This window comes from Dreissena polymorpha, chromosome 5 (assembly GCF_020536995.1).
Source record: "Dreissena polymorpha isolate Duluth1 chromosome 5, UMN_Dpol_1.0, whole genome shotgun sequence".
NCBI lineage: Eukaryota > Metazoa > Mollusca > Bivalvia > Myida > Dreissenidae > Dreissena > Dreissena polymorpha.
In genome coordinates this window covers 34276596-34302858 of record NC_068359.1, presented here as the reverse complement: position 1 = coordinate 34302858, position 26263 = coordinate 34276596, and the positions used below count along the sequence as shown (strand labels likewise).

At 36.1% G+C, this 26263-nt stretch overlaps 1 protein-coding gene across 2 annotated transcripts in view; it reads right to left on the bottom strand.

The window, feature by feature from the left end:
- Positions 1–8367: 8367 nt before the first annotated feature.
- LOC127832451 (recQ-mediated genome instability protein 1-like) overlaps positions 8368–26263 on the bottom strand; it is a 45296-nt gene continuing 27400 nt past the window's right edge. For both annotated transcript variants that reach the window (XM_052357923.1, XM_052357922.1), the window contains exons 10-14: positions 19862–19947; positions 19089–19199; positions 14433–14474; positions 12562–12615; positions 8368–11261 (exon numbers count right to left, since the gene is read on the bottom strand). In XM_052357923.1, the coding sequence (XP_052213883.1) occupies positions 11085–11261; positions 12562–12615; positions 14433–14474; positions 19089–19199; positions 19862–19947 (470 nt within the window). In that variant the 3' untranslated portion in view covers positions 8368–11084. The remainder of the gene's footprint in view (positions 11262–12561; positions 12616–14432; positions 14475–19088; positions 19200–19861; positions 19948–26263) is intronic.

The following is a 26263-nucleotide window of genomic DNA, read 5'->3' as shown; positions in this document are numbered from 1 at the left end:
TGATTCGAAACATTTAATTACATGATGAACTCCACAAGAAACCAATAATAACAGTAAACTACAGACGTCTCCTATTTTAGTGCCATGGGACGTTACTTAAGTCAGTTCCCAGCACAAAAGCACAGTCTACCTCGTGCATGAAACTTCCAGGCCGGAAAAAGATGTCGTCTGTTCGCCAGTTCGAGTGATTTCTATGGCAACAAAAGCACCTCACTGTAACTCCCAATCCAGTGTAAAAGAAGCCCGATTTAGCCAGCCTTATTCCACTTACATGTGTGATTTGTGGAAATAATAAAAACGAAATGAATCTATTACGTTCCAAACGCATATCCCTCGGAAACTCGTCTCGTGGTGCAATAGGTATTACCATCTTATATTCGATTGTTTAGAATGATCGCAAGTCATTTGAATCCATTATTAAAATAAATGAAGTACAACACACATCAACGTCTATTAAATTAAATTTTAATAATAATTGGTATTTCCATACTACTCGTAGCTCTTCGAAAACTGGTGTAAATTGTTAATTTTAAGTATTAATTATAGATTTTTTGACAGCTAATACAAACGTTAACAAAGACAAACCCTTATGTTTAAGGTACGGATAGATATGACGGATCGTTTTCAAACTATTTTCAAAAGCGTAACTAAAGCATTACGGAATACCGTTAGGCCATTGTGGTTACACATTAAAATCTAGAGGGCGACAATGCGATAGTACGATGGCGACAATGCGACAGTACGATGACGACAATGAGACATTGCGACATTAAGATGGCGAGAGTGCAATAGTACGATGGCGACAATGCGATAATAAGATGACGAAAGTACGACAACGCGATAGTGCGATGGAGACGATGCGATAGTCATATCGTACTGTCGCCATCGTATCATCGCATTGTCGCCATCGTACTATCGCGTTATCGTACTGTCGTCATCGAATTATCGCATTGTCGCCATCATACTATCGCACTGTCGTCATCGTATTGTCGCACTGTCGTCATCGTACTGTCGCATTGTCGTCTATCGCCTTCCGGTACACATGCGCACATCGTATTTTTTCCTAGATGGAGCCACTTTAAAAAATACTTTACAGTTCGGCATACTTTACATCAATACCCATTCTATAACTAAAGAAGAATTTTAGTTCATTATATAGTAGACAATGCGATAGAACGATGGCGACAATGCGACAATGCGATAATACGATGACGGCAGTGCGACAATACGATGGCGACAGTGCGATAGTACGATGACGACAATGCGACAGTACGATGACGGCAATGCGACAGTGCGACAATACGATGGCGGCAGTGCGATAGTAAGATGGCGACAATTCGATAGTACGATGACGACAGTACGATGACAATCGCATTTTCGCGATCGTACTATCGCGTTGTCGCAATCGTACTATCGCATTGTTGCCATCGTACTCTCGCAGTGTCGCCATCGTACTATCGGACTATCGCATTGTCGCCCTCTGGATTTTATGTGAAACCACGACGGCCCTAACGGTATTCCGTAGATATTCGATAGTTTGTTTCTTTTAAGTGTTGAGTAAATAAACTTAACTTCATTGACATTGCCAATAAAAAAAAAAAGCTGTTGTCAAGAGAGTGCAGATGGTATAACTTGAAAAGTGGATTGAAATAGTCATTATCCCTGCATGCATGAGGAAACTGGTGCTTATTCACTTCCCCAATCAATTTATTATTTAACTGGTTTGTTAGGGTTGCATTTAAATTTGCCATGACCTTAAAAAGCACAAACTCTCAAGTTTATGGTTTAATTTGGTCATGTGTGTTCTGTACATGGAATTTATCATGTTTTTAATAAGGAACATTGAACAGTTTTATTGTTTTTAGTTATGTGACTGTGATATAGTTGATAATAAATTGCATGCTTTATAGATACATATAAAAATGAAAATACAACTGTGTAAAATTGTAATTTCTTATTCTTTTTCTTTCATTCTGATGGGCGTCCACAAACACTTAAACTGGGTTATAATAAAAAAAAATGTAAATTTTGTTGAACTTTTTTGTGCTGCAAACCTCTCCAAAGTAATTCACAATTTGTTTTAGTTAATAAAAGAAAACTTGTTTCCTAGGTTGGCAAGCAACTATCACTTTTTCAATGCACATAAATGTACTCTCCTCAATGCCTCATGGGGTATTACATGTATTAAGAAAGTTCACATCAATACAATGTTTAGCTGTTCACTTGTTTAACAGAAGTGTCATTGAAGTATCAGCAGCTGGATTTTCTTGGAGACTCCGAAGATTCGCCAAGCGGAAAGGAAATTGTCCGTAGGTGGATAGTGGTTTTACTACATCGTCTGAGGAGGGTCGGATATGGGAACTTCCTCGGGTGGCTGTATTAATCAAGCGAGTACTGTCATCCCTCCACTCGGACGTCCTCTTCTGCTAACTTCGCTGACTCCCAGAACTTGGAAGGATATCTAAGCGGAATGGTAATTGTCCGTAGGTAGATAGTGGTTGCGCTACATCGCCGGAAGAGGGACGGGAGCAGCGGAGGTGGCAGCGTAGCGGACGGGGGTGGCGAACCTTGGGCAGAGATACAGGCCAGGTTTTCGAGGGGGTGACCCAATGAAAATAATGGAAGTGTCGAAGGACGGCGGTACCTAGTACGGTCAACATGCTGGGGAAACCGTTCTGCGGTTCGGGTCGACCGCTTGTGGCGTCTAGAAAGGCCATACACGTAGCGCAGCGAGCGAGGAGCGGGAAAAAGATCTTTAATTTCCAGCACTACATTTGCAGATTAAACTCGTCCTTTTAATGGCAACCAGGCATAAATTGTCGTTATATTGTCTACCAGTGTACATTAAGGTCTCATTTGCCACCATGCACTGGTCTATTTGGTTCAACATTATTTCGATGGCGACTACCCGGGCATCCGAGGTTAATTTGACAAGCCACATTACAGTCGTGTGTGCTGACAAATATGCGTCACAAGAAATTCGCAGGTTACTTTCTCGTCACCAAACTCTCGCAGCCCAATCGGTTCCGAGAATGCTTATGAGGACGGGGTAAACTGGCGACTATTACTTTTGATTGATGTCGGTCCATGAAGTGAGCGTTAACCGCAGATTGTTTAACACATAATTAGAGTTTTACCATTTACGTAATATAAAAAGGTTATAAATACAGTAATTAAAAACAATGTCGGGCATCATCCTCACACCTTTTAACTGTAAACAAATATTACTTATGAAAAGTTAAAAGCAAATGGTGAGCAATTGAATCCTTACGGCGAGTAAGTTATGAAAACAACAACCTTTAAAGACTCTACGCAGTAGCAATTTAATTTCAGTAGATTTATATTTCGCTTTATAGCCGTTTGTTAATATTTGCTGATTAAAGTCCCTTCGAACGCATCTTAAAATCGTGTTTTTATAAGAGTTCGAAATGGTTGCTATCGTCTGTCAAGTTCCATGCATGAAAAGCGTGCGTGTTGCAACATACCGTGGTGTAAATAAATATAGACGTGAAATTCACTACATTAAGTATTATAGGATGAAAAATATAAACCGGAATAAATGCACAACATAAGAAAATATTGACCCATTGAAACTATAGAAAAAATACGTTAATTTACGAATTAAACATTGCAGTAGATGGTACGTTCATAAAAATATTGGTGACGGGTGGAGTAGAGGAGTAACACGTTCATGTCAGAACATGAAAATGAATAAAAACGTAATGGAAATACATTAAATGAAGCATTTAATTTCAGGCGAAACACATTAAATATTGTTTAATGTGGTTTGATCGAGAATTTACAAATACATTTATTATTAGAATTATGGTGTGGTTCATTCTCTGTTAGACTCACAGAATTTTCCTTAGAGCCAACTTATTTATATTTATTATTATTAAATTATTATTATTATTATAACAATTAATTATTACGTTGAATTATTTTTTTCATTTTTTAATTGTAATCATAAGTGAAGTTTGTGTGAATCCTGTATAAAATTATGAGAGATTGTAGATGAATGGCATTCCTCCTTTTTTCATAATTTCACCACTCTAGACTATTTAAAGTAAATTACATTGGTGTTTTCATTTTTCGTGGCCGTTGGATTGGTCTTCGTTAAAAAGTCGAACATCATGTCCTGTGACTGTAAGTAATATTAAAAACGTTCAAAGAGCGAACAACTTCAGTGCCTTCAGCGCTTTGATTGAGATAAGAAAACGAAAATCTAGAATCAAAATACTGTTTGCTGGTACTCTTTTCAAAGACCTATCAATATACATATTGATAGGTCTTTGCTCTTTTTGAACCCATCTGCTGGAGTGTAAATCTACTTGCAAACTGACTTTACCACTGAACCATTTATGCAGAAGGAAGTCAAGTTTAGACTTAACGAATAATGCTGACATCAGCATCAGTAGGAGCGTCACTTGAAAAGATTCATTTCGGATATTGTTTGGCGGATAATATGATCAATTAAAACAAACATAAAACATGTCAATATGAAAACATTTAATTTCGTTTAGACAAATTATAGTTGAAATACATATAACAATGACATAAACCAACAATATTGGTAAATATTTTCATAACATGGTACGACTTGAGATGCGTTGTGTTGAAGCGGTGAGTACCCATTAAGTATCTACATTTGTTCAGAGACGTATACATGACGTAGATAACAGTCCAGCAGAGATAAAGCAGCTTATCTACGTCTGATTTGTTTAAACTATAAACCCATTAATGTCACATTTGAAAGCTTTAAGGACATAAGGCAAAAAACATGAATGATAACATATTTGCAATATCTCGGTGTGGCATGTTGGTGATACTGTTTTTTTATCACAATATGTGACCATTTGAGCTGAAAATGGCCTTTGACACTTGGCAAAAACATCAAACATCTTACCGGGTATGAAATGGCCACGGCAAAATTAGTAATTATATTTCTTTATAAAATAAATGTTGATCTACAAAAATAGTATAACATCATATTATACGTTCAATTCTAACACCACGCGTGCCAAATTTCATATAAACAAAGAAGAAAATCGTATATGGGTTATTCTGCAATAATTATGGGCGGAGCTAATACACTGAAAGGACGCGTTGGAACTAAACAAAACATGCCGATACATTTTTCACCAGCGTAATAATCAGGTATTTTATGAAAGAAAGTCACGTGAGGCGGAGATCTGATCGACAGAACAGCCGAAAGATATTTTATGGGCGGAACTTCACATAGTACACCAGAAAAATAAAATATAGTGTATAAATCTTTAGTAAAAACCGTGTTAGAATCGAAAGAATTCGTGTACGTTATAGTTTGTTGTCGAATAACCCACCGCCGGAAGTTTAGATGCGTGGTTTCAAATGCTTCGCACTCGTGATTTAATACGCATTTTTTAAGTACAACCTAACACATGTGTTCAGCTGTACTTTTGTGTCGTTAACGTTTTGATCGATCCCAAAATAAAAATAAAATGAAATGACATGCAGATATCTTACGAATCTCAATTTTCCTTCGTCAATGTTAATATATCTTAACTCGTTAAAACGTTTTTTATATATAAAAGTTAGTTCAGTGAATTCATCCAAAATGATTACTAGCTCAAATGGAAAAATTAAACCGACAAATTTAAGTTTTAACTGTCGGCACAACAATTGAGGTAACCAACATATGAAATACAGCAAGCAATCTTATTGGCCGAGTCTGGCTGTAGGCGGGGCTTATCAGTAGGCGTTGCAAGACCGCTGATCATTACAGTATCTATTAATGTATATTCCGTAAGTATGCTGCTTTACTTGAGTGTATATTTACGTTCATTTGTCATTGAGAAATTTATTTGATGGATTAAATTTATATAAACGATTTTATATAAAAACATGTAAGAAGTGTGCAAACCAGCGACTTTGAAAAACCTCGCAATCAGAAACAGTTTCGGAATATGAAATACAAATTAAATAAGACAGACACCCACATGCCCTCTAACGCAGCTGACCAGATTATAACCTTAGAAGAACTTCTCTTCAATTCAAAGCAAATCCGAGACATAAAGCGATTCTGCTGTGTAAACAACGGCCAAGTACTGGGCATGTATAAAACTTCCAATCTCGGGGAATTCCACGTAACACCGACGGTGTATAAAGATATCTCTGTTGTGAACAGATTGACTGGTGAGTCCCCCATCTGCTTTGGACCAACGTTAATACATACAAACTCCACTACGAAAGCGTAAAGCTCCTTACACGATGTAGCAGATGAAATAACCGAAACCGAAATAACCAAATTGACTGTAGGGTCAGACGAAGAAACAGTCCTTAGAAATGCTATAAGTAGGTGTCTCACTGGATCTCCACAAATGTTGTGCACCCGTCACCTCAAAGAAAACCCCAACAGGTACATGGAAGACGAGGTAGGGTACCCAATCTCAGACCGGAAAGAAATTAATGAACTTGTTTTTGGCGAAAATGGATTGATTAAGGCAGTTGATATGGACACTTACAATGTACGACTTGATAGAATTAAGAGATTAATAACATCAAAAGATGAAAATGTCCGAGGGAAACAGTTTCTACCTTACTTTGTCAACAAATTGGTGCCGACACTAAATGATTTTGTTATCAAACCGTCTTTAATAGGAATGGTTAGCACAGGGTGGACTAACAACAATTGTGAATCCGCCAATCACATTAAAAACGGCGACGCAATGGAAGTTGATGGACCTCAGCAAATTCATGTCAAAGGTAGAGCAGATCGTTGAGGGAGAATCAATGGAGAGATGTAGGGCCGTGCGAGGTACGGATAACTTCAGACGGAACAATTTAAAAACCACCAAGTGTCCATCGACCTTTGGGAGATGTTATCCGAAGAACAACGAGAACGGAAAATAAAAAAATCTTATGTGACTACGGAAAGTCTCGCTTAAATGTAGTGGCTTCCACTGATGGATCAAGAACACTGATTAAAACACCATCTGCCTGTAAAAAACCTTGCCAACGAAACAGAAAACGAGCCGAACGATCAAGAACGCCATCCTCAAAAAGAAAACTTTAAAAGTTGACGTCAAGCTTTGCCTTAATTGTCGACACATTATGCATCTAAATGAAATGTATTTCTTTATGCTGTGATTATTTCCCTTATGCTGGGATTATTTATAGGCCTGCGACATTAAGCTGTTGTCTTAATTGTCGTTGCGATCAGCAAATGTTTAAACTTTTAAACACGGTCCGATGCTGAACGTCATATTATGCATCTTTTTATGAAATGTTATTTATTTCCAGATTGTCTTTATGTAAAACATCTATGTTCGTTTAATTTAATTTTGTCTACCAGAAATACCAATATTTAAAATGTGTTAAATATTAAAATATATATTTTGATGATGTGTTCTTTTATATTACCATTGACTTAATTACCGGTACAGGTACCGTCTTAAACATATTTGAATCTTCGCTTAAATGCTTTCTAGAGTTAACATATATTAAACTCATGATTCGGAAATATTACGATGTAAAGGTGGGAAATCTAAGTATTTTCGGTAAATTTACTATTTTCGGTATCATGTCCTCGTATTATATAATGCTTCCATTTAAAACAGTAATAAAATGCTCATCATAAAAAAGAAATAATATAAAGCATCATTTAAATGCGTACTGTTGTAAACATTCATTAAAATCATAGTTTAACGCCACTATCACGATGTAAAGGTGGGAATTCTAACTGTTTTCGGTACATGTTACTGTTTTCGCGAAAACAGTACTGTTTTCGGCATCTAGTCATACCCTTAATATACAGGTCTATATAGATAATGCGACCCCCAGTCTACCCTAAGGGCATGTTTTGAACGAACTTATTTAGAGGACCACATTTGGATATTACATCTGAAATATTTAAGATCTTAGCATTGTGATTTCACTGGAAGATTTCATAAGAAGTTATTGCGGTTTATAAGTCTATATAATCTAGTGACCACATGGGCATCGCCAGTGTTTACCCCAGGGGAATTATATACCAAAACTCTGTAGAGGACTACAATAAAATGTAATGTACCAAATATAAAAGATGAAAAGGGCATAACTTTCTTAATTTTTAACTTAGGGAGATGAAAATTGCACATGCATAACTTCACATCATAAGAAATAATATCTTCCAGTTTGAATGATGCGAGCTGAAAATTGTAGGAGAATGCATGTGGACAAGTTTTGTTTCTATGACAACCAGAAGCAGAGAGACAGCTGTAATGGTGATTTCATTATACCCCCTTTACACCATAAGTGAGGTGGGTTTGCGGCTTGGGGAGGGTATAATAAACGTTGTATTACCATATAACCAAGGTGGGTTAAAAAAAAAACATTTAACAATAAAGATTTGTTTGGTGTTCATTTATTTGTATGTTATGGAAATAATGCAAATCCACTTATATAGAGATAGACAAATTATGCCCATTCAGTAAATATGTGAATATTAAGTGACACCTCTACCAAAGTATATTAACCTTGGATATTTTTATGTTAGACAGTTATTGTTCAAGTTTGGCACTGCTAATAGATAAATGCCCAAGAATATGTATTTGGACATGGGAAATAATTCAAGTTCGAAAAATTAAAGACAAGTTAATAATACTCATCTAAAACAAGAGCTGTCACAATAGGATTACTTATGCCCCCTATAAACGCTTGATAGAAGTTATGAGCTTTTTTCGAAACCTAAACACAGATTTCAAAACCTAAACGCGGACCCCAAGTTCAAGGTCAATGTCACAGGGGTCAAAATTTGTGTGCGTATGGAAAGGCCTTGTCCGTATACACATGCATACCAAATATGAAGGTAATATCTCAAGGGACATAGAAGTTATGAGCATTTTTCAAAACCTAAACGCAGATTTCGAAACCTAAATGCGGACTCTAACTTCAAGGTCAAGGTCACAGGGGTAGTTTTTTTGTGTGTATGGAAAGGCCATATCCATATACACATGCATACCAAATATGAAGGTTATATCTCAAGGGACATAGAAGTGTTGAGCATTTTTCCAAACCTAAACGCAGATTTCGAAACCTAAACACGGACCCTAAATTCAAGGTCAAGGTCACAGGGAAAAATGTTTGTGCGTATGGAAAGGCCTTGTCCATATACACATGCATACCAAATATGAAGGTTATATCTCAAGGGACATAGAAGTTATGAGCATTTTTCGAAACCTAAACGCAGATTTCGAAACCTAAACGCGGACCCTAAGTTCAAGGTAAAGGTCACAGGGGTAAAAAAATTTGTGCATATGAAAAGGCCTTGTCCATATACACATGCATACCAAATATGAAGGTTATATCTCAAGGGACATAGAAGTTATGAGCATTTTTTCGAAACTTAAACGCAGATTTCGAAACCTAAACGCGGACCATAAGTTCAAGGTCAAGGTCACAGGGGTAAATTTTTTTGTGCGCATGGAAAGGCCTTGTCCATATACACATGCATACCAAATATGAAGGCTATATCTCAAGGGACATAAAAGTTATGAGCATTTTTCGAAACCTTAATGCAGATTTCGAAACCTAAACACGGACCCTAAGTTGAAGGTCAAGGTCACAGGGGTAAAAATTTGTGTGCGTATGGAAAGACCTTGTCCATATACACATGCATACCAAATATGAAGGTTATATCTCAAGGGACATAGAAGTTATGAGCATTTTTCGAAACCTAAACGCAAAGTGTGACGGAAAGACAGACAGACGGACAGACAGACAGACAGTCCGATCACTATATGCCACCTTTTCTTCGAAAAGAGGGCATAAAAAAAGATTTTCAAATCAGTCTAAAAGCCCTAATGGAGACATTTAAACATTCTTTATTATCCATTATAGAATATTTATTAACAGTTTTAATTTTGATAGAACAATTCTTGAGTTATCAATTATATAATATTAATTAACAGTTTTAATTTTGATAGAACGATTCTTGAACTAAATCCAATAATTTTTTATTAAAAAAAAACGAATATTTTAAACAACTTTTTTTTTTTTGGAGAGCTATTAATAAATAAACGGAAGTGGTAACACCATTACATGCAAAACTGGAGCTTGTCACAGATATGAGGAATAATCCCTGACACTACATGTACGAGAACATTGTATTCCAAATAGATTCTCACCCAAAGAGAAATTGCATAATTGAAAGTGCTGTGTTAACTCCGCCCACGAAGGGTTAGGGTAATATCTATTTGGTATCTGCTATTTATGTGGTATCTATCTTGAAAACAATGCCACACCACAGGTTCAGCCCTATTTTTATATAGGATGATAACATGTTTATGAGTAGTGCTCTGAGTAAATGGGACTTAATGTATGTGAATAAAGTGTTAATCCAGATTAGCCTGTGCAGTCTGCACAGGCTAATCAAGAATCAACCTTTACGCTTAAGAATTTTTCGTTTCAAGGAAATCTCTTCTAAAAAGTCTAATCAGTCTAGGTGGAAAGTGTCGTCTGAGATCAGCCTGTACAGACTGCACAGGCTAATCTGGAACAACACTTTAGACACATGCATTAAGCCCTGTTTTTCCTGAGCGTGACTCATGTACAGGCCTGAACGAGTCGCAATTTTACTGACGCTGATTTTCTAATTGTCTTGTTAATTTTACCCGACTTATGACATGCACATACGCAAAACGTCAAGTTTGAATGTTGTTCACTGAAAAATGTAGATGAAATTCCAAACAGTCAGATATCCTTGGTATATCCAGAAGACCCCTGCAGCAACACTGCATGGCAAGCCTTTTGAATAAAATGTTTTACGTAAACTAAAGACCTAAATAAAATTAATTTTGAAATCAATATTGAAATCAAATACTAGTATATGAAATTTGGTCCAAAAGAACATATTCATTTAAGGGTTAACCATTAAGGCATATAATAAATTGATTAAAAAATTAACTCTGTTATATAAGCTTGACCTGGTTGTTAAAGTTTAGAGCAGAGGGGTATAAATATTACTTTTGTATTAATTACATAAAAATGCTATTAAAAGCAAAAGCTTTCAACAAATAAGAATATAACACTGCTTGTTGCAATATCAACATTTTCTCAGTTCATGATCAGTCCTTCCAGTTTGCCAGCTTCCAGTTTGCCAGCACACGGTTGTAGAGCATGTTGGTATGGTGCGATGTAACCTGTTTTGTGGCTACAACCTTAGGGCGTGGCAGAGATGTACTGGTTTCCAGCTCTAACAAACACATCAACTCTGTCAGCTTCTGTTGGCACTGCTGTATGCCCTGTGCAACAAAACATGTATCTCCATACAGCTATAGGTTATAGGTCAAGAAAAGCATAAAAATGTTCTATTATTTTCAGCATCAGGAAATCTAACAGATTATCTGATGTCTTTTATACTCTTTTGGGAATGGTGCCGGGGCCCTCTGGATTGGGAAAAAATTGTTGTTTTGAAAAAATTTAAGAAAGGGTTGTTTTGTTTGCTTACATATACTTAACAAGATGTGTTTGTGAAACACAATGTCCCCCTATATGACGTTTGACCTTGAAGGATGACCTTGACCCTTCACCACTCAAAATGTGCAGCTCCTTGAGATACACACGCATTTCAAATATAAAATTGCTAGCTTCAATATTGCAGAAGTGACATTACATGAGCAATTTTGACCCATATATTTGACCTTGAAGGATGACCTTGACCTTTCACTACTCAAAATGTGCAGCTCCATGAGATACACATGCATGCCAAATATCAAGTTGCCATCTTTAATATTGCAAAAGTATTCATAAAATAAGTGATTTGGGCCACATATATTTGACCTCTGACCTTGAAGGATGACCTTGACCTTTCACCACTCAAAATGTGCAGCTCCATGAGATACACATGCATGCCAAATATCAAGTTGCTATCTTCAATATTGCAAAAGTATTCATAAAATAAGCGATTTCGGCCACATATATTTGACCTCTGACCTTGAAGGATGACCTTGACCTTTCACCACTCAAAATGTGCAGCTCCATGAGATACACATGCATGCCAAATATGAAGTTGCTATCTTCAATATTGCAAAAGTATTCATAAAATGAGCGATTTTGGCCACATATTTGACCTCTGACCTTGAAGGATGACCTTGACCTTTCACCACTCAAAATGTGCAGCTTCATGAGATACACATGCATGCCAAATATGAAGTTGCTATCTTCAATATAGCAAAAGTTATTGCAAAATGTTAAAGTTGGCGCAAACCAACCAACAGACCAACCAACCAACAGACAGGGCAAAAACAATATGTCCACCACTACTACAGTGGGGGAAATAAAAATATAAAATAAAAGTGCTTTAAATATCATACTTAAGTTGAACTAAATGTTGTTGATTTTTAAACCTTAAATTTGGGAATTTAATTTTAATAAGGCTGTCATTTGGGAAATTTTTTAACTTTTTGACATAAGGAATGGGCCTAATTTTTTGGCCAAAACAACAGTGGAAATATGTTGCAAAGAGAAAATTGAACATCTAAAATGATGCAGAAAATTACCCATATTACATCTGCAACAAGATTTAGACAATGACATACATACATCTTTCAAAACTTGCTTCAGCCCTGGTTCTGTGCGTATGCGTGCCTTCATTGTCTGTAAAACAAAAAAAAACACAATCATTATTAAAGGGGCCTTTTCACGCTTTGGTAAATTGACAAAATTGAAAAAAAATTGTTTCAGATTCGCAAATTTTCCTTGAAGTTATGATATTTGTGAGGAAACAGTATTACTGGACATTTACCATGCTTTAAAATATCCATTATGTGCATCTTTTGACGATTTAAAAACCTGAAAATTATAAAGCGTTGCAACGCGAAACGATTTAATAATTTGGAGAATTCTGTTGTTGTCGTTGAATTTTTTGATACTGCGAGGATTGTAGCCGATATGGTATGAGAGCGGTTGGTCTAGTGGATAGAGTAGTAGACTGTTGCTCCATGGCTCCAGGGGTCATTGGTTCGAGCCCTGTTAAGGGTTCTTTTTTTTTTTTATTCTTTAATTTAATTCTTGTTTTTTACCGGAGATTTTTAGACCCAATGTTGACTTTTAACAATATAAAGCATTTAATGACAAACTTCAATACATGCCAAAATCTGTGAAAAGGCCCCTTTAAGTGCTTGTGTAAATCTATGTTTTTAGAGACATTATTTATGCTTGGTGCCTGTCTGCAATTTGTCAATCCCAATATGATGAATGCTTCCTTTAAAATTCAATGATGAGTACCCGCTAACATTGGTTTCCATTGGACAAAGTATTGAACCGGATTTTGAACGAAACAAACAATAATTCATTTCCAGTGTTATTTTTTAGTTCAGAATCTGGCCCAATAGTATGATTCCAAAAAAAAATATTTCTTTTTATTAGATCTAAACATGTTGTTCATACCCAATCAAGCTATATAAGTTGAAAATTAGTAAATATATTACTAAAAACACTTTATTTTAAATTTTGTAGCATTTCTTAGCAAAACAACAACAACACTTATTTCACAAATTTAGTCAAAATGCCACGTATTTTCCCAATCCAAAGGGACCCGGCCGCTTTACCAAAATGGTGAAAAACACACACTGCTTAATAGAAAATTTGAAATGTTGTTAGTGTTGTAGTGAAGACCATTCAGCGTTTTGGATCGAACAAGGATAGTAAATCACTACTGCAATAGGCCCTAAGGCGCTCACCTGAGACTCCAAGGAACTAAACTATTCTGAGAAGGTGGAATTAAAAATAATTTAAGTACTTTCTAATATAAAACACAGGCAAATTTATGCTTTTTTCGAAATAGGCTGAAATATCCACAGAACAGGTTGTATTAAGATTTTGCTTAAAATGTGACTTAAAGAGTGCTAATGAGCTTTTTCTTCAATTTGATTGAGTGACATAGTTTCTTAACCTCACACTACACAGTTTTGAACTAGACCAAGATGGCATTTCAAAAAATAATGTTCTGATCAAGTTTAATAAAGTTTTGACCATGTTAAATGACTAGAAAGTGTTAACAAGGCTCCACTATATAAGAAAAACTGCTCCACACCTTCGTGGCCATAATTTTAAACAAACCAGAACCATTTTCAAAGTCAGCCAAGTCGTAAATAGAAAAAATATGCTAACCATGTTTCATGAAGATATGACAATAAAAGTAACTTCTAGAGTTTTAACAAGCTACATGTATTTCTTTAATTTGATCTTTGACCTGTTGTTTTTTTACCTAAAGTGCCCAAATTTGGAACTCAACCAAGACATGATTGGGACAAATCGTCTGAACAATTTTCATGAACATTAGACAATAAATGTGGCCTCAAGAGTTTGAACAAGGTAAATGTTGACAACGGACAAACAAAAAGTAATCACATTAGCTCACCATGAGCTAAAATTAAACATAATCACAGTATCTTTCAGGAAAAACTACTTACATTTGCTTCTGCAGGTGAAAAGCCAATCATCTCGGTTAAAAGCTGCAATAAACATTATTTGCTTTTTAAAACAGCTTACACAGTACTTGAAAGCATTAAAATACAATTGATTAATTTTTCTGTTCGAGTTTTTTTTCCTGCTTATAAACTCACTAAATTCAAGTGATTGTCCTGTATAATTTATTTTTTACCAAACCGCACACAAGTTATATGGCTGTAAAAAGGCATGGAAGTAACAAACCCTTTGTTGAATGTGTTTGCTTCCTGTTCCATAATTATAAGTTGTAGGAAATCACATTTTGCTGATTTCATGGGTTTACTGACATTTTTTTTAACACGGACACATCAGAAAATGACCGCTGCAAATTCCTAATCGAATTATCACAAATCAGAAATTAAAACAAGAGCACCGCATAACGCTCGGCTGTGAAAGCTTGTCAGAATTTTTTATTTTTTTTAAAGGTCACAGTGACCTTGACCTTTGACCTAGTGACCCAAAATGGGTGTGGCTTGTAGAACTCATCCAGGTGCATCTACATATGAAGTTTCAAAGTTGTAGGTGGAAGCACTTAGATTTTAAAGCCAATGTAAAGGTTTTAGCACGACGCCGGCGGACGTCGGGCGATGAGCAGGCTATGACAATACCTTGGGTTTTCTCCGAAAACAGCCTCGCTAAAAATTACGTGTCCATAAAAATCATTTTTGACAAAAAATAAGTAAACAAGCACCGCATAGCGGATGCCAACCCTCGGCTGTGGGTGCAGTTTTGAATAAATGAAAGTAAATCAATAACCGTGGGTCACAGTGACCTTAACCTTTGACCTAGTGACCCAAAAATGGGTGTGGCATGTAGAACTCATCAAGGTGCATCTACATAGGAAGTTGTAGGTGGAAGCACTTTGATTTTAGAGCCTATGTTAAAGTTTTATATTAGAGGTCTTAGTGACCTTGACATTTGACCTAGTGACCCAAAAATGGGTGTGGCGTGTTTAACTGATCAAAGTGCATCTACATATGAAGTTTCAAAGTTGTAGGTGGAAGCACTTTGATTTTACAGCCTATGTTACAGTTTTATATTAGAGGTCACAGTGACCTTGACCTTTGACATAGTGACCCAAAAAATGGATGCAGCATGTAGAACTCATCAAGGTGCATCTACGTATGAAGTTTCAAAGTTGTAGGTGGAAGCACTTTGATTTTACAGCCTATGTTTAAGTTTTATATTAGAGGTTGTAGTGACCTTGACCTTTGACCTAGTGACCCAAAAATGGGTGTGGCGTGTAGAACTCATCAAGGTGCAGCTACGTATGAAGTTTCAAAGTTGTAGGTGGAAGCACTTTGATTTTACAGCCTATGTTTAAGTTTTATATTAGAGGTTGTAGTGACCTTGACCTTTGACCTAGTGACCCAAAAATGGGTGTGGCGTGTAGAACTCATCAAGGTGCAGCTATGTATGAACAGGCTGTCAAGTGACCTTTTTTCAAAAAGTAGGAAAAAATAGGAACTACTTTTGCAAGAAAAGTAGGAAAAAAGTAGGAAAAAGTAGGAACTTTTCCCTCAAAAGTAGGAATACATAATACTTATTTTTTAGACACAGGTCCAGGAAACATAGCTTGAAACAGAGCAGGAGTGCCATCACATGTTCTGTAACAGTATGGATACCCACTTGAAGCTACCTTAAGGGCCCAGAAGATTTCAGCCTTTTGTACCTGTTCCTTGTGTGATGGATGTACTTGCATACAGATAGATTTATCCCCACAACCCTGAGAGCTGCTTGGCTTTTGGGCACTTCCAAACAAACGCTTTTGTGAATTATCATGCATGTATTTCATGTTTTCCTTGTGTTTTTATCCATCTGCATGACTTATAAGTTGATTAGCACCAGAATTACTACAAGATGGACTTCATTCAGACAGTACAATATCTTGCAAACTCATTGCCGGTATCTCTTTTGCACCATGATCCCAGTGTTTTTCCACTGTTGTCCAACTTCTCCATCCATGAAGGGTTAAACTTTGTTTTCCCACTAGGAATTTTAGCACTTATAGTGTATCTATGATAATTAAGTTTCAAGCAAAGCTACCCTGATAAAGAAGTATACATGTAATTAGATGCTGTTCATTTTGGTGTATCATCAAATAAGTGGTTAGAGGTCTTCTGTGCATCGATATAAAAATGGTAATTATATTGTGCATGTTATATCCTTAAGCAGAAGACCAAATTTATTTAGTGATACACCAACTTGTTGTACAAGATTAATACTAGTATATAAAGCAGTGTAAATGCTCTGCTACAGCTACATTGTGAAACCTTTAAATTGACAATAGGGTGCAGTTATAATGACTTAAGTTACATTCAAAATGACTGGTCATTGCAGAGCAGATTATGCAAATGGAGATAGGACCTTATCACCTAACATCTTTTATGACAGCATTGATTGGGCAATGAAACATTGTTTATTCCAGTTTCAAATAATGGCTTTTACATTATTGATGACTTTGCGGGAGTGTAATAATGCCGTTTAATAATTTTAATACTTCGCTGTAACACCTTGAAGTTACCTCACTAGCTATGGCATTATTAGACAAGAATTGTGTTTGTCCGAAACACAATGCCCACTATTGCGCAGCTTTGAAATAAAATTTCAATATATCATTTGGCAGGTTTAGAAATTATCTCCGTTTTAAAGCTTATTACTTCCCTTGGATTGTATTTTTTAACTTTTGACCTTGAAGGATGACCTTCACCTTTCACCACTCAAAATGTGCAGCTTCATTTGATACACATGCATGCCAAATATCAAGTTGCTATCTTCAATATTGCAAAAGTTATGGCCCATATAAAAGTTTTCGGACGGACACACACACACAGACAGACAGACAAACGGACTGACAGTACAACTGCAATATGCCACCCTACTGGGAACATAAAAATGTATCAGGGCATTTAGGCTCTGTGCATTTATCTTTAATTACTAAACATGATGTACCTATGATATCAATAGAACATCATATCCGTTGTCATGTAATACAGAATTTATTACATTATATTTGTAAATGATGAAAACTCGGCAAAGCATCAGTTTAATCTTTTTTCCAATAACTTGTGTAATAAATTCCATATTACATAACCACTCATACAATACATGTATCTCTATATCTCTACATTCCAAACAGCAATATCATGTAAACATGCATAAGGTTTGGTCAAATTGTTGTCAATGGAAACAAAATAAAACTGGAATAAACAATGGGTTCCCTCAGCTCTTGCATCACTGGGAACTGTGTAAGGTAGTGAAGTCTGCAGTGTACAAATGCTAAGGAAGTAAACAAGGCACTATTGTTACTTAAAAAAAAAACTTGTCAATAATTTTAAAAGTTACATAAGAAATAAATATTTATGCTCCTGAAGAGGTGCTAGCAGACAGTCAGCATGGGTTGTCAGGTCTCATCTAGATGAATGCACATTAACAGGGATACAGTCATGCCATAGATTCATTCATCCTGCAATAAACTTAAAAAAAATAATTCTCCATTGAAAATGAAAAAGTAGGAATAGTAGGAAGATTTGGTAAAAAAATAGGAAAAAGTAGGATCCTGATGAAAAAGTAGGAAATAGTAGGAAAAAGTAGGAAAAAGTATGACCGCTTGACAGCCTGTATGAAGTTTCAAAGTTGTAGGTGGAAGCACTTTGAAGTTAGAGCCAATATTAAGGTTTTAGCACGACGCGGACGGTGGAAGAGCTGGCTATGACAATACTTCGGGTTTTCTTCGAAAAGAGCCGAGCGAATAAGAAATTACATGATGATGAATATAAATGTATTTGTTTTTTTTAAACATGTTTCAATAGCATTTCAACCGTATCATGGAAGTGAGTTAATCAGCAGTGGGGGGGGGGGGGGGGGAAGAATGATTGTAGAGAAATTTCATCACCAATGCCAACACAAGTTATATGGCTGGGCCAGAAAAAGAAACCACAATTGGATTTGTTGTCCATTATTCTACCATCCACTATAATTGCACAGCTGTTTAAATAAGTTTACATACACTATACTGACACTGCTGTTTACATTCACTTTATTGACACAGCTGTATATACATTTTACATCTACTATGATGACACAGCTGTTAACATATGTTTACATCCACTATAATGACACAGCTGTTTACATCCATTTAAATGACACAGCTGTTTATATATTTTACATCCACTATCATGACACAGCTGTTTACATATGTTTACATCCACTATAATGACACAGCTGTTTATATATGTTTACATCCACTTTCATGAAACAGCTGTTAACATATGTTTACATCCACTATTATCGAACAGCTGTTTACATATGTTTACATCCACTATAATGACACAGCTGGTTACATAGGTTTACATACTACACTATAATATCACAGCTGTTTACATCCACTATAATGACACAGCTGTTTACATCCACTATAATGACACAGCTGTTTACATATGTTTACATCCACTATAATGACACAGCTGTTTACATAGGTCTACATCCACTATAATGACACAACTGTTTACATAGGTCTACTTCCACTATAATGACTCAGCTGTTTACATAGGTTTACCTCCAGTATCATGACTCAGCTCAGCTCTTAACACAGGTTACATCCCACTATAATGACTAACCTGACTGGAAAGGTCTACATCCACTGCCCTTGTGCCGTCATTGATCTTGCATGACAGTGTCCACTTGTTGTCCACGTTATTCAACTTGCTGGTCAGGGTGGAAATGTAGGCCTGGAATTCATACCCAAGTAGACAATTTGCCATGGTAATATTAATCATACATTTCAATTACGCCTCACTCTGTCAATCCAGGGTCCCAGATTAGCCTGTACCATCTGCACAGGCTAATCAGTGACAACACTTGACATCTTAACTTCAGTTTCGCAAAAAAGAGACCTCCTTGAAATGAAAAATTCCAAACTAAAAGTGATGTCCCTGATTAGGGCTAAGGCTATAGGCGGACGCCACAGCCTTATTTGGGATAACCCTTTATGCACATGCATTTTGTCTACAGATTGGCTCATTTCAAAGTCATGTTAATTCTGATTACTGTAGTTGTCAGAAGTCTCACTCTGATGTACAAACAATAATAACAGAAAAAAATTCATTCCGGATAGTAAACAGAAATGTCACTGACAAACTTATGGTCCATTGTGCATAGTTAAACAGGATCTTAAGTAGAAGGAACAATAATGTATGCAAGTTAGCATACGGGTATGCTTGTGTCATTGATGATTTTATGTAAATTAAAAACCAACCTAAAGAAAATAATATTTTTTTCACAAGATATATCAATTAACAATTAAGTCATGCTTTGAAAATGATTAAACACGTTTATCAAGTCTTGTTGTGAGATCAAGTAAAATGTCACAAATCAATAAGCAGCTGTATACCTTGACAGTGTGGTACACGGGCTGTTGGGTCAATGGCTGGCCCATGACTTTGCACAGATAGGTGAATGGATATTCACACTCTAAATCTGAAATGTAACAAGTGGCTCTAATGTGTATAATACAAAGCTTAACCCTTTCCCACTCAGAAGCAAAGTGTCAATGGCTATGTGCAAACAGCATAAAATCAGGACAGCCTGAGAGTGTCTCACAGTCAGTTCAGGATTTATGCTGTTTGCTGCTCATCAGTATCTTAGGGTTGGAAACAGCGGGTCAGCCTGCAAGTAAGTCGCAGTCTGTTCAGGTTTTATGATGTTTGCTGCTCATCAGTATCTAAGGGTTGGAAATGAAGCCTTTAAAACTTGAATATAGTAAGAAAAGTCTTTAATTAAATGTAACTTTCTAAGTGACTACAATGCGTTAAAATATGTATCTGAGTGGTAAAGGGTTAATAATAAATCGAACAATATCCTTAATTCCATTCCCAAGCTATATGAAGGTTGCATGTAACCTACTCACAAACATAGTTTCAGTGCACAGGCATTTTCCGCCCTATGCCACAGGTCTGAATATCGGCCCCATTCCCAATGCAAATCTGGTTGTTTTTTCCCAATTGAAAAAAAAATTCCTAATTCCAATTTTTTTTGTTTTTTTTTGTTTTTTTAACCTTTAAATATATAAGTTAACCTGATCCAGTGTAGAAAATAGAAAAATATTGCATAATTAAATTATCTGTTGCCTTGAATTTGTTTTAAAAACAGTAAAATATTTTAAATTGATTATTTAAGACTTTCTGTATATTCCCCAAAATCCGGAGTTTAGCGCAATTTTTTTCCCCTCAAAAAAGGCCAGGCCCTTTCCCCAAAATCAGATAAAAAAACCTGCATTTATCACACATGTTCATAATATTTTGTAAAATTTTAATAATATGTTATCAAAATAGTCGTTATTTACCAGTTAACCGCTTCTTTTAAATATAAGAAACACTATTTACATGCGATTATTTTTCCCAATTGAGCCAGTTTTGCGATTAATTTTTTTCCCAAAATTCCAGTGTGGCGTTTTCCCAAAATGGAGCGGAAAAGGCCTGGTGCAATACAGTAAGGTATCCAAACCATGACCACAAACTTGACCAGACTGGCCCAAAATACAATCTAAAGCTACATCCGCATCTACGCTACCTATAGATACAAAAAGTTTTAGAGCAAGACCTCTACCCAAACTTAAGTTATTTAACAGAAACAGTTATTTATTTTAATTAACAGGGGCCTTAACCTAAGTGCAGGGTTTTGTATCTGGTTTTGGGGAAAGGGCCTGGCCTTTTTTTAGAAAAAAAAAACGCGCGAAAAACACACGAAAGCGGGATTTTGGGGAAAAATAAGTAAAGACTTAAATAATCAATTTAACATATTTTACTGATTTTAAAACAAAGTCAAAGCAACAGATAATTAAATTATGCAATATTTGTCTATTTTCCATACTGGATCAGGTTAACTAATATAATTAAAGGTTTCCAAAAACAAAAGATATCATTGTTTGGGGAAAATCTCTGTAAAAAAAAGGAGAAAGGGCCTATATTCTGCGGGCCTCAAAGAGGGAATAAACAAGAGCTGTCACCATAGGATGACATATGCCCCCTATAAACGCTTTGATAGAAGTCATGAGCATTTTTCGAAACCTAAACGTAGATTTCGAAACCTAATCCCGGACCCTAAGTTCATGGTCAAGGCCACAGGGGTCAAAATTTTTGTGAGCATTTTTTGAAACCTTAACACAGATTTTGAAACCTAACACGGACCCTATGTTCAAGGTCAAGATAACAGGGGTAAAAATGTGTAAGCTTATTGTAACAAGCGCAACATTATAAATTGAAAATAATTGTAGTTTTGCATCAGAAGCTAAATTTTCTCAGAATCATTCATTTTAGAACACCAATGTCACTTGGTAACGATTGTTTTCATTGGTCTGGATTTCATAACATGCTGCCTGATTGCTAATACTGTCTATAAAAGAAGGAGTTTCAGAAGGCAGATTCATTCAAATTTCCAACTCTGAATCGACAACATCAAAAAGTAAAAATAAGATAAATAAAATATAATCTAAATAAATCGTAAATTTAAACTCTAAGTATACCCAAATTAAAACAACTTGAAATTAACTGTCAAAGGGTGAGCCTTAAATGTACTTTATTATTCACGTTATATTTACAAATGTTGTTAAACTTGTTTAGTGTGCCTGGTGATCCAGACTTTCAAAGACGGAAAAATAGAACGTTTAGTGAACCGTCAAAAGCCTTCGTTATTTACTTTATCATCAATCATACATACGCGACTACTATAATATATAACTCGCCGTCCTGAGCATTTTTCGAAACCTAAACACAGATTTCAAAACCTCAACGCGGACTCTTAAGTTCAAGGTTAAGGTCACAGGGGTAAAAATGTTTGTGCATATGGAAAGGCCTTGTCCATATACACATGCATACCAAATATGAAGGTTATATCTCAAGGGACATAGAAGTTATAAGCATTTTTCAAAACCTAAACACAGATTTCAAAACCTAAACGCGGACCCTAAGTTCAAGGTCAAGGTGACAGTGGTAAAAATTTGTGTGCCTATGCAAAGGCCTTGTCCATATACACATGCATACCAAATATGAAGGTTATATCTCAAGGGACAAAGAAGTTATGAGCATTTTTCTAAACCTAAACGCAAAGTGTGACAGACAGACGGACAGACAGACAAACGGACAGTGCGATCACTATATGCCCTCCTTTGGGGGCATAAAAACTGGAGTGTCACCAAATTTTAATCCCCAGCTAGTTTGCAATATAACCATATCCAAAGTTTCATTAAGATTGGTCAATGTACAGTGAATTTATTGACAGGAAACAATTCGTTTGAAGCCACAACACGCCAACCCTTCGGACCACCAGACCCCAATTTAAGAACCAGGATTATAAGCTGAGTTGAAAACCTGGTTTAAAAAGGTTTACTGACATGGCAGTCCTTTTAAAATGAACTATTTTATTTGATAATTTTCATTTAGATTTTGGAAAGGAAATGCTGACAGTTTGTTTTTTGCAATATTAAAACATGTGTAATGGTACTCGCTAAGCAGACATTCCCCAAAGTATTTTTAGTCCACAGGACATTCGGTCCTATTGACTTAAAAAACTTGCAGGACCGGACTGAGATTCATAGGACCAAAACATAACGTCAATGACTCAAATTTATTAACATAATGATAATTGGAAAAATGCAATGGAAAATAAGCAACACAACACTGAACAATAACAAATTAGAACACACTCACAGTATTCTTCTGAAAAATATTTAAACCACAAATAAGTTCAAAATAAAGACATTTTCTCATTTGAAAATTCAATTATTGTATACTGGTATGCAAATTGCTGTTAAAACACAAGTTTTCAGATACTTTTCGGGTTTGTTTTCCCTTCTTTAGAAGGGTCCCTTCCCCCCGACTTTATTTCTTTAAAATCATGCAAATTTCCCAAAATTTTAAGTTTACATTTAAACGAAAAAGTTCCACCTTTCTCAGTTGTGTGGATATTTCCCCACATGAAATTGAAAGCCAGGCCTTTTCCTCGCATAAGAAACAAGAGATGTGTTTGTCAGAAACACAATAACCCCAATTGCGCCACTTTGAAATAAAATTTCAATATATCATTTGACAAGTTTACAAATTATCTCCCTTTTAAAGCTTATTACTTCCCTTGGATTGTATTTTTTGACTTATGACCTTGAAGGATGACCTTGACCTTTCACCACTCAAAATGTGCAGCTTTATGAGATACACATGCATGCCAAATATCAAGTTGCTATCTTCAGGCTGTCAAGTGACCTTTTTTCAAATAGTAGGAAAAATAGGAACTACTTTTGCAACAAGGGCTGTTTGTAAAACATGCATGCCCCCCATATGGGCTGTCTGTTGTAGTGGCAGCCATTGTGTGAATACGTTTTTTGTCACTGTGACCTTGACCTAGTGACCTGAAAGTCAATAGGGTTCATCTGCCAGTCATTGTTAATGTACCTATGAAGTTTCATGATCCTAGGCCTAATTATTCTTGAGTTATCATCAGGAAACCATTTAACTGTTTTGAGTCACAGTGACCTTGACCTTTGACCTAGTGACCTGAACATTCAAAGGGGTCATCTGCCAGTCATGATCAATGTACCTATGAAGTTTCATGATCCTAGGCGTAAGCATTCTTGAGTTATCATCCGGAAACCATTTTACTATTTCGAGTCACTGTGACCTTGACCTAGTGACCTGAAAATCAATAGGGGTCATCTGCCAGTAATTATGCATGTACCTATGAAGTTTCATGATCCTAGGCCTAAGCATTCTTGAGTTATCATCTGGAAACCATTTTACTATTAATAGTCACTGTGACCTTGACCTTTGACCTAGTGACCTGAAAATTAATAGGGGTCATCTGCCAGTCATGATCAATGTTCCCATGAAAATTCATGATCCTAGGCGTAAGCATTCTTGAGTCATCATCCGGAAACCATTTTACTGTTTCTAGTCACTGTGACCTTGACCTTTGACCACGTGACCTGAAAATCAATAGAGGTCATCTGCCAGTCATGATCAATGTACCTATAAAGTTTCATGATCCTAGGCGTAAGCATTCTTGAGTTATCATCTGGAAACCATTTTACTGTTTCAAGTTACTGTGACCTTGACCTTTGACCTAGTGACCTGAAAATCTTTAGGGGTCATCTGCCAGTAATTATCAATGTACCTATGAAGTTTCATGAACCTAGGCCTAAGCATTCTTGAATTATCATCCGGAAACCATTTTTCTATTTCGAGTCCTTGTGACCTTGACCTTTGACCTGAAAATTAATAGGGTCATCTGCCAGTCATGATCAATGTACCTTTTAAGTTTCATAATCCTAGGCGTAAGCATTCTTGAGTTATCATCTGGAAACCATTTTACTGTTTCAAATCACACTGACATTGACCTGAAAATCAATAGGGTTATCTGCCAGTCATGATCAATGTACCTATGAAGTTTCATGATCCTAGGCGTAAGCATTCTTGAGTTATCATCCGGAAACCATTTTACTGGTTTGAGTCACAGTGACCTTTGACCTAGTGACCTGAAAATCAATAGGAGTCATTTGCCAGTCATGATCAATGTACCTATGAAGTTTCATGATCCTAGGCGAAAGCATTCTTGAGTTATCATACGAAAACAATTTTACTATTTCGAGTCACTGTGACCTTGACCTTTGACATAGTGACCTGAAAATCAATAGGGGTCATCTGCCAGTCATGATCAATATACCTATGAAGTATCATGATCCTAGGCCTAAGCGTTCTTCAGTTATCATCCGGAAACCATCTGGTGGACGGACCGACCGACGGACAGACATATGCAAAACTATATACCTCCTTTTCTTCGAAGGGGGCCATAAAAATAGTAGGACAAAAGTAGGAACTTTTCCCTCAAAAGTAGGAATACATAAGTCTTACCAGAGTCATGATACCACAGTATTTCTGTACTCACTAAACATGACATCATGCACTGCATCTGGTTGAGGCCCAACAACCATATCTAACTGTCACTTGCAACCTAAAATGTTTTTTTTATTGATTAAAGACACAGATACAAACAAAATTTAGTATTATATTATGACAATTTACTCATGTTATCCAATTAAAAAACAATCATGACAAGATTGAGGTTCCAACATAAAATCACAATTCTCTAAAAGTAGATATAGGATAATAAGTTGCCATGCTTTTGTACACTGCAGACTTCTCAGACATACTTGTAAGCATACATGTTACTACGTACATGTATTTTGCAAGAAAGAAAGCATTTTTTCTAGGTATTATAAAACAAGTTATCGTGCAAGTATTAGCAATACATGTATCTACATGATGGTTTCATGTTTTCCTTGTGTTTTGTCCATCTGAATGACTTATAAGTTGATTAGCACCAGAATTACTACAAGATGGACTTCATTCAGACAGTACAATATCCTGCGTACTCATTGTCGGTATCTCTCTTGCACCACGATCCAAGTGTTTTTCCACTGTTGTCCAACTTCTCCATCCATGAAGGGTTAAACTTTGTTTTCCCACTAGGCATTTTAGCTCTTCAAGTGTATCTTTGATAATTAAGCTTTAAGCAAAGCTAACCTGATAAAGAGGTATAATTAGATGCTGTTCAATTTGGTGTATCATCAAATAAGTGGTTAGAGGTCTTCTGTGCACGGATATAAAAATGGTAATTATATTGTGCATGTTATATCCTTTAGCAGAAGACCAAATTTATTTAGTGATACACCAACTTGTACAAGATTAATACTAGTTAATGAAGCAGTGTCAATGCTCTGCTACAGCTACAGAAACCTTTAAATTGA